Raw genomic sequence first — 13,613 nt, 5'->3', positions numbered from 1 at the left:
TGCATCTCCTTGACTCTTCTTCAGAAAGGCTTAGATTATTCTGCTGCATCCATTTTCAATAAGCTACCGCATTAATTAAAAAATCGTAGCAGTAATCTTAGTACTTTCAATTCTAAAATGAAGAATTTCCTGGTGTCTCATTCTTTCTACTTTATTCAAGAGTTCCTAGAAAAAATTTAAGCAGTTTGCTGTTTTACACTGTTGATGATGGTAATATATACTCAGCAGCTTATCATGTGCATCAGATTTGTGTAAATGTTATTTTACTTATAATAAACTTTTCTGGTGCTAATTTCATGTAATGACTCATTCTCTGATGATGGAGACTTGGTGCTACAGAACTAGACATATTAAAAAATAATAATTATTTAAATAACTTTACATATTTCCAAACCACATCTTAATTTTATATATCAGACACGAAAGCCAGTCAAATGTAATAATTTGTAGATCTCTTTTTCTTGTAACTGAAATATCTATGTAAGGTAAAGCTCTAAACCAACATCACCCATCAACAGATCTGAGGGAGGGAATCATTCACTAATGACAAATATATAAACACATTGTTCTGCAGATAAAAATGCACGCGCGCATACGTATACACACACACACACACACACACACACACCACAATTTCTCTGTTTGTTACATCATCAAGAGTATTCTTGATACATAAAGTAATGTTGATTCTGAGCAATCTGTAAACATCTGCAATATAAGAACTAATATTTTTAAAGTAATTTAGCTCATAACTTTTCTTGTCTATATTGTCACACTAACAGAAATAAGACACACTCTCCCTCCCTCTCTTTTTTTGTTGTTTCTTGTGGAGATTATATATTTTGACAGAGGCAAATATTTGTATTGTTTACACAAAAGACATCTCACCCCCTGCCAACCCCTATTGTTCTCGTACTGTTTCAGATAAGATAAATGAGTAATAATTGTCAAATCATTTGTTTATTTTTGTCTCCCTTTTCATGTTACTGCTATACGTCTTCTTTTGAAGGTTTGTGTTAAATGGCAAATACCGTCACTTGGAAGGGAAAAGTTTCCGTGGCTAGTTGCGGAATAAAATAAAACATTATAATATTTCCAATAGTTTTTTACTCATTAATTCTAATTAATTGTTTTGTTTAACCCATTGTCCAAATCAAAAGAAACTTTCATTTCTTAACAATTCTTAAAAAGATCATTCTAATTTGAAAGTAGAAAAGTGAAATAAATATAATTCTGTAAAAATAAAAGGATGGCAGAAACAAAAATTTGAAGAGGCAGTATTTTTCATCTTTAATTGATGTTAGCTACAATTGGTGACAAACTTTCTGCGTAGCTACTACTGTAGAGAAGAAATATACCCAGTGAATTGGGTGAATGGAGTGGTGTGTGAAGGGTAGATATTGTTGAGAGGGGGGGGGGGGGGGCACTGTTCACCACTGTAAGCCAGCTCAAATGAATATAGGTTGCAGTTGGTTACATGGATATGAAGAGGTTTGCACAGGATGAGTTAGTATGGAGAATGATACAAAACCAGTCTTCGGGCAAAAGGTACATGTCAGAAGGAAGGAAATTGTACTAGATATTATATATGAATTATTCAGAATAGAACAGAATCAGTTGACTTGTTATTAACCTTAAAAAATGTGTTTGATCTTCATGTTGTGCCCCCCTCTGCCCCGTTTGATCTTCATGTTGTGCCCCCCTCTGCCCCCCCCCCCCCCCCATTTTCTTTTCTGCTTCTGTTGATGGATCAATTCTATGTAGGAAAGTTGTCTAAATGATTAGTTAGTGCAGGCATTTTGCTTTTAATTGTAATGAAAACAGTCGAGGTAGGGGGAAATATAGATCATGCTCATATGTAAGGTGGTTGTCAGAATTCACTAGACAGTAACAACCAACTTTCGTAGTAATTCTTTGTATTATTATTATTGTTGTTGTTGATTCCATATCCTAATAGGAAACAGAACTCTATCTGGACTATGAAGCTCCCTCTTGAATTGCTTTCTTTGTGTGTGTGAAAGCAGTTGTCTGAAAAGTAGCTGATCGGGTAAAAACGGAAGAATTTCGCAGTTTATTGCAATGTACGCTTCACATGCCACAGTTAACCGGAGCACAAATGTGGTGTTACTAGGATTTGAAACTGACAGTGAATTTTGAACTCGCTTGCAGTCACAGGTGTGGTGGTCATGTTGTAATTAGTAAAGAATGCTACATTGTGAACTGCATTGTTATGAGTTACAAAAGTTTTGTAACTCCACAAAAGAAAATGAGAAAATTGGTGGACTCTGGAAACATCTGTTATGCAAAACCCAACATGGACACTTATTATTTTTTAAATAGTACTATATAAGTAGGCATTAAAGAAAGTATGTTTGTGTGTGATATCTATGAAGAACTAAATTTTGGATTGAAATCTTTGACAGGTTAAATGAGTAACATTATCGAAGATGCACCATCTTCCAAATGAGCAAAAATTTTGATTTTTCTTTAGGGAAGTGTAACAGAACCACTACTGTTGTTTGCAGTCCGACTTTCCTCAATTTACACTGTTAATTTCAAGAAAGTGTCATAAAATAAAAATTATTTTCTAACCAGTGTGTGGCAGTTTATCAGCATGGTAAAAACACTGACAACTAGTTCGTAGTTTGTCTAGATAGAGAAATGTCAAACATAGATATTTTCATATTGTTTGTTTTGTATTTTTATATTATGTCACTACTCTTACATGTTTCATTGAGCATATAGTGCATATTTCTTAACACTCATTATCTTTTAACACACTCTAAACTAGCTAAAATAAAATACTGCATTAAATAAAAACAACAAAAAAGAAGTTATTCTACTGAGAATCTCTTTACAATATTTGTGAGTCTGTTTTTCTTTTACTATAAACATGCTTATGTTCAACTCCTGGCTACCTTTTATTAGTAAATTCCTTAAACATGCACAGCCAAGGTCTGTTCTTTATTAAGTTTCATAATCCTGTGACAATTGTTTTATTATTAAATAAAGATAAGTGTGTGTGTGTGTGTGTGTGTGTGTGTGTGTGTGTGTGTGTGTGTGTGTGTGTGTGTGTGTGTGTGTGGAGGGGGGGGGGAGAGGGAGAGAGAGAGAGAGAGAGAGAGAGAGAGAGAGAGAGAATCACATATCATTTATCCTGTTACGTGGGTTTACATAGTCTACTCAGACATTGGATATCTCCCAGTTCATCAGCACTGCGCCTTTATTTTGTTTGTATATAATATGAGTAAAGGTAAAAACTCACTGAATAGAATAGTATTGGCGTTGTGTCATCAGAAGAGTCATAAACAAAACTGAGAATTTCACTAGCATCAGACAATTTCTTTTGTGTGCTAGAGTACACGAGTGTGCGTGACCATGCCTGTACTCTAGCTGGAAAAAGGAATTGTCTGAAAGCTAGCAAAGTACGCAGTTTTGTTCATGTGCCTTCAGGGAAGTTAAATGCTCAACTGTTCAGTGAGTTTTTACCATTACTCCTTAAATTACCTATATTCCACCAACACTTGCCATTAGCTTATCTGTTTTGTTAATGTTCAATATTTGGTGGTCTTCTGATATTGTTTTTATTGTAAAAAGATAAGTTTTATTAAATCAGTAAGCCTACACTTGCTCTCTCTACTTAGTGACCATAGAAAATTTTCTTATGAATACATAAAACTATAATAGAAATGATTGTGGAACTATTATTCACACTTTTTTGTGATTTATTAACTTTTTCCCCATCGGCCTGAGAAGGATGGAGATTATGATGAATATGAGGACGATGACAGTGTTTTAATATTTGAGGTCAGGAAAACAGAATGCTTTCTCATTGAATAAGAGCCATCTCCCTGTAGATGCTACTTCTCCCATTCACATTATACTGGTCTGACAATACTTCACACCCAATTTGAGAAAATATCTTGCACTGTCATTGGAGTATTGCATCCATTTTTCTTACATTGTGTGTACCTGTTAACATGTTATATCAATACCTGTAAAATTTGCAGAGTTTGCCTCGTAATTCCCTTTCCTGCTAGTGTTAAAACTGCAGTGGAATTTAAATAACATATTGTGAATGTTTTCTGTTGATGCTATGAGTATTTTTTTAAATTTGTGAGCATACTATTGTAGCAAACATATCACATTAAATTGTTAATGGAAAGTAGCATTCTGTGTGACTTGTGCCTCGCTGTAGAAAAATTGTCATGTAGTTGCCATTTGTTGACAGCCTACAACCTTCTCCTGTGCCCACCCTTTATAAGCATTCTAGAAATACATATGAATAAGATATATTAAACTCTTGTAGATTTATTTGTGTCCGCATTGAGTATATGACATTGTAAGTTGTTATTGATGACTTGTGATATTGATACATGAAATCAGATATAAACTACTTCCATTTATGTAGGGTGGAGGAAAAGGTGTACCTGCGTGGCCCGATGTGCCAAAGCAGCAAAGTAATGCAATGGGTAACCTTACTCCAGCAGACAGGCATGGGGGATCAGTACAGGTGAGTGCATTGTTTTTCACATTTACTTTAATCTGAGCATAGTTCATGAGGGGTAATACAGGATTATTATATGTGAAATGTGCTGCAAGCTTCTCCGATTAATAAATGAAATTTTGGTTTAGTGGGAAATGATTTTTGTGATTGACAACACATCGTCTGGTAATAAATGGTTACAGCAAACTGTGCTTTGCTTCTTTATTTATTTGTTCCATCAGTGACCAGCATATTGCCCAATTTTCATTTTCTTTGCAGTGTGCAATGTCACCATTATGCCACACACGGAAAATGTCTTCATACAGGTATAACTTTAAAATTATAAGATGCTCCAAACATGTAGCTGCATAACAAGATGCAACATTGAGAAATTCCATTCACAGAAATTTTCAGGAAGTGTGAGCAGTCTTAACAGGAAAATGTTATTTATTCATTATAGTTGGGGGTATTATTTCAGTGAGAAAAAATACTACAGACAAAAATAAAATAAAAAATTATTTAGATGTAACTAATTTTAGGGTTCTGGCTTCTCTCCTGATAGCACATTTAATATCTATGACTCTATGATAAGTGTGTAATGAATGTACTGAGAAGCAAAACTTCAAATGTGCTAACTTAGAAGCAGCATATTAGTAGTTCATGGGTTCCTGTTCATGTATTGCTTTTGTTTCATAGTTTCTGCAGTTAGCGGTATTTGTTTATTCTTCTCATACATACAACATGGAACTCGTGCAGTGGTAAAGACACTGGACCTGTATTTGAGCAGTTTAGGGTTCTAATTCTTGTTCATTTTGCCAGATTTTGGTTTCTGTGGTTTCCCTTAAATAAGTTAGAAATTTAATTCCAGTGCTTTATCTTAAAAATGACTTAGCTTATTTTCTTTCTTGGTGATTGTCAAATCCAAGAATGTGCATTCTTGGTAATGATGGCATCATCAATATGATGTTAAACCCTAAACTTTATGTTTCTCATATATATATTGTTGAACTCGGCAATTACACTGTCCAGTCACATTAATGTGATCAGCTGTCAGCAATCTGAATAACCACCTTTCGCACCATGGTCCATTGCAAGACGTGCTGGAAGAGTATCAGTGAGGTTCTGGAAAGTACCAACAGGGATGTGGAGGCATACTAACTCCAGTGCTGTGGCCACCTGGGCTAGCTTTCTCGGTTGAAGATCCGTGGTGCGAAGAGCCCATCGAGGTGTTCCATGATCCCCAGCTTCTCAATTGGGTTTAAATCAGGAGAGTTTAATGGCCAGGGGAAAACTCATCCTGGTCCTCTTCGAACCACACACATACACTACGAACCGTGCGACACATTGCATTGACCTGCTGGTAGATGCCATCGTGCTAAGGAAAATAAAACTGCATGTGAATATGGACATGGGCCTCAAGGATAGTTGCATACTTGTGTTGATCTATTGTGCCTTTCAGAATGATGAGATCACCCAGTGAATGCCACGAGAACATTCCCCAGACCATAATGCTCCCTCCTCGAGCCTGGACACTGCCAATGATTTTTGCAGAGGGGTTTACTTTTGGATGTTTCACACCATACATGTCATGCCAGTAACCGTCTATCATCTGATAAGGCCGTCTGTCACCACCCAGTGGACACACTGCTGCATTATTGGCATGCAAATTCCAGCCTTTGTCACAGATTAAGAGCAGTCAACATGTGCGCATGAACCATGCACCTGCTGCAGAGGCCCTTATGCAACAACATTCAGTGAATGGTCATTGAGGAGATATTGTTGGTAACCCCTGGGTTCATCTGGTTGTTCAGGTGCTCAACACCTGCATGTCTATTCACCCGCACGCATCTCTGCAGCCATTGTTCACTCCTATCATCTGTGGCCTGTGGTGATCACAGTTGCCTCAGTGCTGGTTTTGGATAGCACCATTTACCAAGCACAGTATATTTTAACCAAGGTGGCATGTGAACACTTCACAGACTGAGCCATTTTGGAAATGCTTCCACCCTTGGCCCAGTAGTGAATGATCATGCCCCTCTTGGACATCAGATGAATCACTCTATTCCCACTTTTCGACAACTACTGCACTGTTTTCTGCACTCCCGACACGCTTCGCTGCTGGTGCTGCCACTTGTCATCTGCGAGTGATTATTGCACGTTGACGTTAAATATAAGTGCTGATCCATTAATGTGAATTGACTATGTATGTTGAAATGAAACACTGAAAGATTCTTTTTTTTTTTTAATTGGATTATGATTGACTATTGACGTTGATCGTACAGTAAGTTTCCTGTGTGCCTTCTGTTTCACTCTAAAACTGTCTTCTTCTTCTTCTTCTTCTTCTTCTTCTTCTTTTATGGTGGCTTCTTTTCAATACTGAAGTTGCTAAAATATTTTAAGCCCTTGCACTTGTAAATTTCAGGAGAATTCTGAGATGTTTTTCAGTTCAAATAATCAGACAAATTCTAATACAGATATGTAATAATTTTTGAAAAATTTATTATGAACAGGTTGTGAGTTCAACCAATGGTGAGCTGGCCAATGATGATCCGACAGCTGGTCATTCCAATACACCTATCACTGCACAAGCGGAAGTTGAAATAGTTGATGAAACAAAGTAAGTGTTGTATGAATGTTCACCTCTGAAAACTGAATTTAACAAGCTAGATGTTGAAACAGAGTAAAGGTATCAGTTCAGCATTGATGATAATGATTATATAATGTATATTTTGTTTAAAGAGGTGAGAGTTCCAGCAGCAGTTCGTATTAAATTGAACTATAATTGAACTACGAAGTACTGAAAAAAATACAAATTTTCACTATTGTAATAGGGTCATAGCTAGTTCATCTTACTGCTCCGTCTTCTATACCTTTCTTTGCCATGAACTTAGTAAATGTTAACTGTACCATGACTAAAATAACTTTGTAATTAACAACTTAGGATGGATGATATAGTGTTGCCAGCTGACACACAGCATTATGTGTGTTCATAGTGTCAGAGTTTGGAATGCCGTCATTATTATACAGATTCTTCCATCTTTCACAGGCAACAGAACAAACGGCATAATTTGTGCAAGTATGCACTGCTCTGCCTTGTCACATGAGCTTCCATTCATAATGGACGCACATTGACAACACATAACATGCACAGATTTCAAACTCTTATTCTGAACTATTTCTCATGAATGTCATTTTACAGTGAGAATTATAATTATATTTAAGTTGAGAAGGTATAATTAAAGCCAAAATTAAAATTGTTTCTTGCGTTTTAGAAGTGTCCTTCCACAGAGCTGTCGGATCAACAAAAACACACAAACGTACACAGCTACATTGTCTCTATGCTGCAGCTTTTGGCCTGGGGTGAGCTCAGTTGGTTGTGTAGTGCCTGTCAGTATAATGCAGCTGTGCTTATGTGTATTTGTGTTTTTTTCTAAATCTGATAGCTCCTTGAGTTAGTATATGTGAGATAAAAGCTGGAAGGCAGTTACTGTTATTGGATAGCAGCTGTTATTGTGACTCCATAACAAGGAAAATACAGTAACACAAGTGAGAGAGAAGTGCCGTATGATATTTGTCATGTACTATAAATCATGTCAAAAACTGCTGAAAAGGTAGAATTCTTAGTGAAGAAAACAGGTTTTAAATTCTGTGTGTTCGTTAGTTTAGAAACTCGTTTATCAAGAAACTTGAAATTCTGTCATTAATCTTTTTACACCCTCAATACTTATTTTGTGTTGGTGACAATGAAACTTCAGTAACAGCTCAAACACAAAATGCCTAGTGTAGGTAGGTAGATTAGGCAACAGTGAATAGGTGCTCAGCACTTCATGTATAGAGATCATCTGAAAGGGCTGAATGGAACATTCTGATTGGAAGCCAAAAGTGAAGAGTGTTCCACAAGTCCAGTGTAAATTTCCTATGTACTAAAAGCTGGTGTTATTCTGCATGGTTCCTCTTAAGTTGGAGATGAAGACTAGATAATATTAGCAATACATATGCATTTGTAGATGTTAAAGTGACAAAGTTGATCATTTCTTGTGATAAGATAATCTTAAATCCATTTCCAAGTAATTGCATCCACCTCACAGTATAATGAGTTCATTATTTTTATTGGGATTGTTCTGACAGTGCAGGAACCAATGTTTTGAAGTACAAAAGGCAGAGGTTGTTGTAGACATAATCCATAAATATCATCTGGATATAAAGCAAGGGGAGATATATATATATTTTGTACTCTCATCACAGGAAACTTCACTACATCTTGTGATCACCAAGGAGAGGTGTTCAATACAGTGCAAATTAAAAACAAATAATGCAGTGGCGATGGCGATGAGTAGTGTCTTGATTATTTTGTCAAGGATAATTTGTCCTCATTTACAGAAATCTCTTTTCTCCAGATTTTTTTCCATTATTTTTATTTCTCCTTTTTATTAATGATGATGTACTTGCCACTGGCAATGATTCATCAACTAAAACTAAAGACGGCCCATCTGATCTACCTAACTTTTCTAGATTTTCCAACTCAACAGTGTTAATACTGTCATTAGATCTGTTTGGCTTACTGATGTTTAAACTCTCACTTTTTAATAAAAAAAAGACAGATACTTCCTTCTCAATCACTTTTCAGTACTTTCACTGGAAGGATTTCTAAGTTAAAAGGGTCTATAATATTTCCAGCAAATCTTTTCATACAAATAACAGGAGATGCCAGCCCAATCATCTGGTTGAATGCTGGAGAAAAAAAAAAGCGGTATGTCTAATATTCTGCTCCAGTATAGTGCACTGTGTGAACACTGTATAACAGTCCTTTGAAGAGTATTCTAGACATAATTTTGAGAATGTAAAATTAGTGAGTGGGTATTGCAGATGTATCTTAATGTCCATCCAAATTTCAATGCAGGGCTCACATTTTAGAAAAGTAAATGTTGTTCTTTCACTGTTTGTCACACATATGATGATGAAGAGAGCAAGTACTCAAAGCATTACTTTTATTGCAGATGTTGCTGCTTCTTCAAACGGAAGAAGAAGAAGTCTGGCCGACAGAAGTGACTAGCGGTGGTACAGTGCAGCCCAGAACGTGAGGCAGTGACACTGCTACGTGCCACCTCCCATTCAAACTCACGTGACAGTATGCTGAACGGTAGCTGCCCAGCTGTGCCAGCAGGCTCTGCATGAGCCACTGTGCCCTGGCACTGCTTTGTCACACGTGTGTGTGTGTGTGTGTGTGTGTGTGTGTGTGTGTGTGTGTGTGTGCGTGCGCGTGTGTGGGCACTTGCTCACACTCGCACCTTTTTCAGATGCTTGTGTGCAAACATCTAGGTGCAGATGGTTGCGTCCATGCCATTATGTGCACCGATTATGCTGATGGTCCAGCTGACACTGGATTGATGTGAAAGTATTGTTTTCTTTTGTTAGTTAAGTGATGCATCATCCCGGATATATATATAGTCTTCAACTTAATGTGGAAATCTACCTTAATTTATATTTGTACATTTTTGTTTACTTTGTGCCCTCCATAAATCATGCATGAAACCTTACATTCTGTAATTGCAGTATCGTGTTTATAGTACTGTGGCAACAACTTTATCTCACCATTAGGTAATATTGTTTCCAAAATATTACAGCTGATGCTACTCGTAATGCCTTTGTAAACTATTTTATTCTTATTTTAAATATGTGAGGCAATTTTGTTGCTGTTGTACTAGTATAATTGCTTCCAAAAAGTGTAACTTCATGAAAAGTGATACGCCGTTTCATTTTTTACCATCTTTTATGTAAAAAAGAAAAAAAAATGCTTTCAGTAACAGAAAAATCTGGACCTGAAACTGTTGTTATTGCTAATTGTATGTCACACCTTGCAAATCTGTCACAGAAGCATGTAAAACCCCTATATGTAATGCACAAATTGACCACTTCGATGAATTTTGGTAGTGTTAAATTATTTTTGCAGAATATATCATTTCAAGATGTTCCTAGGTACCAGAAAATAAAATTTTTGTGGATATGTGTTCATGAAAATATCAGAAGTGCATACCAATGTGAATGAAAAACACTGTTTGTCATTGTCAGACACATTTATAACAGGTGTCTAGTTTATGGAAGTACCTCTGATGGTGAAAAGAATTCTTGTAAGTGTAAGTTTACTAATTGGTTATTGGTTTTGTGTCAGGAAAGTTGCAAGAATTACAGTTAACTTGAAAGGATATGGCCTTTGTTATCTAAGTAACACCAAGAATTAAATTTTCACTCATGGAATTTAATTTAGCAGCCTGTTCATTGTCTGAAGAAAGAGGAAAAACAGGCTGTAGTAACCAGTTAGAATGTTCGTGGATCATCCGAATTATATTCAGAATTTTATGATTAGTTCAATGTATCTGACCTGTAGCCCATCATCACCCTATCCCAATTTGCTCTCCCAAAGGTGTATGCACTGAGTTGTTGTTGTCAAGGCGTAACGATCTTTAGTGTCAGTGATACGGCTACCACTTGTGACTCCATACATTTAAAGAACAGTTTGACTCAATCAGTTATACATGATTATGAGACATTTTTACAGTGAGGTGTCAATAATAACAAGAAGTCTACTTTGCAGTATTTGCAAAGATAAGTGCTGTGACTGGACCACCAAACTCCCATCATATTTGTGTTTGGGAATGTAACTTATATTTTCAGAATCTTTCCAAAAAGCTGTGTGTTACTTTTCTTTTCAGCCCTCATGTTTTTCATTTCGTACTCCATCTCCTGCCCTCCCTTCCCCCCCCCCCCCCCCCCCCCCCCTCTCTAATTAAAAAATTGTTCCATTTTAATTGTATATAATTTATTTTTATTTTTGAAATGTGAAGAGGACAGATGTATACTTCATATAGATAACTGCATACTTTGTTCCCATTGTTAAATGAATGGGTTGTGATTTGTTTTGTGTAGTTTCTGTATATAATGGTTATTCCATCTGCAACACATACGAGAAAATAATAAAATATTGCGTAATTTTGTTTTAAATTTATTCAATCACTGAATGTAACAGTATCCATTTCAGAGACTGAAGTGATAGAGTAATAATCAGGTATTTATTTCATTTTTCACTGCAGGTTGTGCATTAGGGTGACTGTTATAGTTTAGTTGCAGTTTATACATACGAATAAACATTGTGAAACTTAATTTTGTGCTGGTAGAATGCCCCTGTTGATATTTACTAGCCAGTGTTTCATTTTTGGTAACATAGTCACTTGTTTATGTATTGTATAGGAATCAAACTGTTGAGCCAAAATAATTTGCAAGCCTGTTGACACACACACACACACACACACACACACACACACACACACACACACACTTATTGCAAACCACTTGCCGTTCCAGGCTGTGGCTACTGGATATAGTATATAATGATGACAACAGAGTTTCTGAAAATATGTCCTCAAGGCATATTAATCTGTTACTTTTTTGAATGGAAAAGAAGTACTTTTCCTGTGTGAGAATCTTTCCTAAATATATTAACTCTTATTTCATTTGCAAATAGCTCTTTTGCCCCTCTTAAGCAAAGTTAATTAATGGTGAGAACAGCAACAGAAGTTATGGGTACATGCAAGGAAGCAAGAAATAGTACCGTATTTACTCGAATCTAAGCCGCACCTGAAAAATGAGACTTGAAATTCAAGGGGGAGAGAAAAGTTTTAGGCCGCACCTCCAAATCGAAACAAAGTTGGTCCATTGTAATATGCGACACAATTTAGGTCGAATGAATGACGATACAGCTACAGTAGTTTGGTTTGAGTCGTAAGCTTAGCAGTTAAGCTTTACCACGTAGCCATTGCTACGCGTCAGGCGCTCCGTCCGTATTTATACGGGTACCCTTTCTTTTTCACGTGCTACGTCTGGTTTGAATCGATTGCTTATTTTGCTTTGATCTGATAAATGCCGTTTTCTTTGTTATAGGTGTTTGCGTCACTCTTAAGCTGAAAATGCATTACTGCACTGTGTCACGCATTGTTTGTCGCATTCTGATAGTGCGTGTTTACGGCCTGTCGCGGCTCGCGGCATGGCTTGCTTTTGTGTGCGCTACCACCGCGTACAATTAAAAAACAAAAACAAAAAAAGAGAGGAATCGTCTCATTAGCGAAACAATGGCAAGAGACTGCTATTTGATGTTACTTACACTGCTGCTTTCTTTGATAATGATCAACAAGAATCAAATAATAGACTGCGTATGGTAGAACATGTTCTGAACGAGAGTTAGCTGAAAATTTTTCTCCGTTTGAAAATCTTTGCGGCCCCTTCTTTATTACATCAAATTCTGCACAGAAATTAGTCATCTTAGATTTAAAAATCTAGTCACTTGCTGTGCTTCATTTCTGACTGTATCACTATTAGGCATAAGAATAATACGAATATAAACATGACACGATACGTATATTCTTCCACGTTTGCTTTTGTCTCACTCTAGTTTCGTAGTTTATTAGGCAGACAGGATTTAAATGAGATAGCAGCAAACATGAAAGAATACATGGCAAAACATTTATATTCGTATTATTCTTATGGTGAAGAGAATACAGTATGTGATTCAAATTTCACCAGGTTCCTATTAGCAACCATCTCTTCTCACAGATAGGAAAAAATTCAGAATGTAGAGTTGGCCATATTGACAAACATCCCAAACAGTCTTGCCAGTCAGATTTTCGTAGTATGAAATTGTGCTACATTCGAAGATGAACAATACGGAATTTGTATTTACTTGTTGGATAATGTATGAAAATGCAGTGGTCGAAACTCGCGGTGAAGAAAAAAAAGCTCGTCTTCCACTTTTTTAAAAAAAATTTATTTACTGACGCAGAGGTTTTGGCGCCAGTATTTATCTTTGTGCCTACAAAGCATGCCTGCGTAGCGCTACATATATTCGATGGCAGAAGTTAGTTGTGGCGGCACGTACCAACATTTTTCATGACTTCCGCTTGCTTTGCACTCGATTCTAAGCCGCAGGCGGTTTTTTGGATTACGAAAACCGGAAAAAAAGTGCGGCTTAGATTCGAGTAAATACGGTAATAAAAATGTAAAAGCTACATTGTATATTTAACAGTTTGCCATGACCCACACCAATGTGGAAACAGCATGTAACTGGATCTACTAAGAA

At 36.5% G+C, this 13,613-nt stretch overlaps 1 protein-coding gene across 1 annotated transcript in view; it reads left to right on the top strand.

Moving 5' to 3' along the window:
• The window catches only part of LOC126094512 (casein kinase I), a gene marked incomplete in the record, with an annotated part of 305,729 nt that extends 294,244 nt beyond the window's left edge, over positions 1 to 11,485 (top strand). Inside the window, 4 exon segments of the mRNA XM_049908923.1 lie at positions 3,757 to 3,807; positions 4,412 to 4,513; positions 6,997 to 7,103; positions 9,484 to 11,485. Of these exon segments, the coding sequence (XP_049764880.1) occupies positions 3,757 to 3,807; positions 4,412 to 4,513; positions 6,997 to 7,103; positions 9,484 to 9,535 (312 nt within the window).
• Positions 11,486 to 13,613: the final 2,128 nt, after the last annotated feature.

The sequence above is a fragment of the Schistocerca cancellata genome, chromosome 8 (genome assembly GCF_023864275.1).
Source record: "Schistocerca cancellata isolate TAMUIC-IGC-003103 chromosome 8, iqSchCanc2.1, whole genome shotgun sequence".
NCBI lineage: Eukaryota > Metazoa > Arthropoda > Insecta > Orthoptera > Acrididae > Schistocerca > Schistocerca cancellata.
This window is presented reverse-complemented; position numbering and strand designations above follow the sequence as displayed.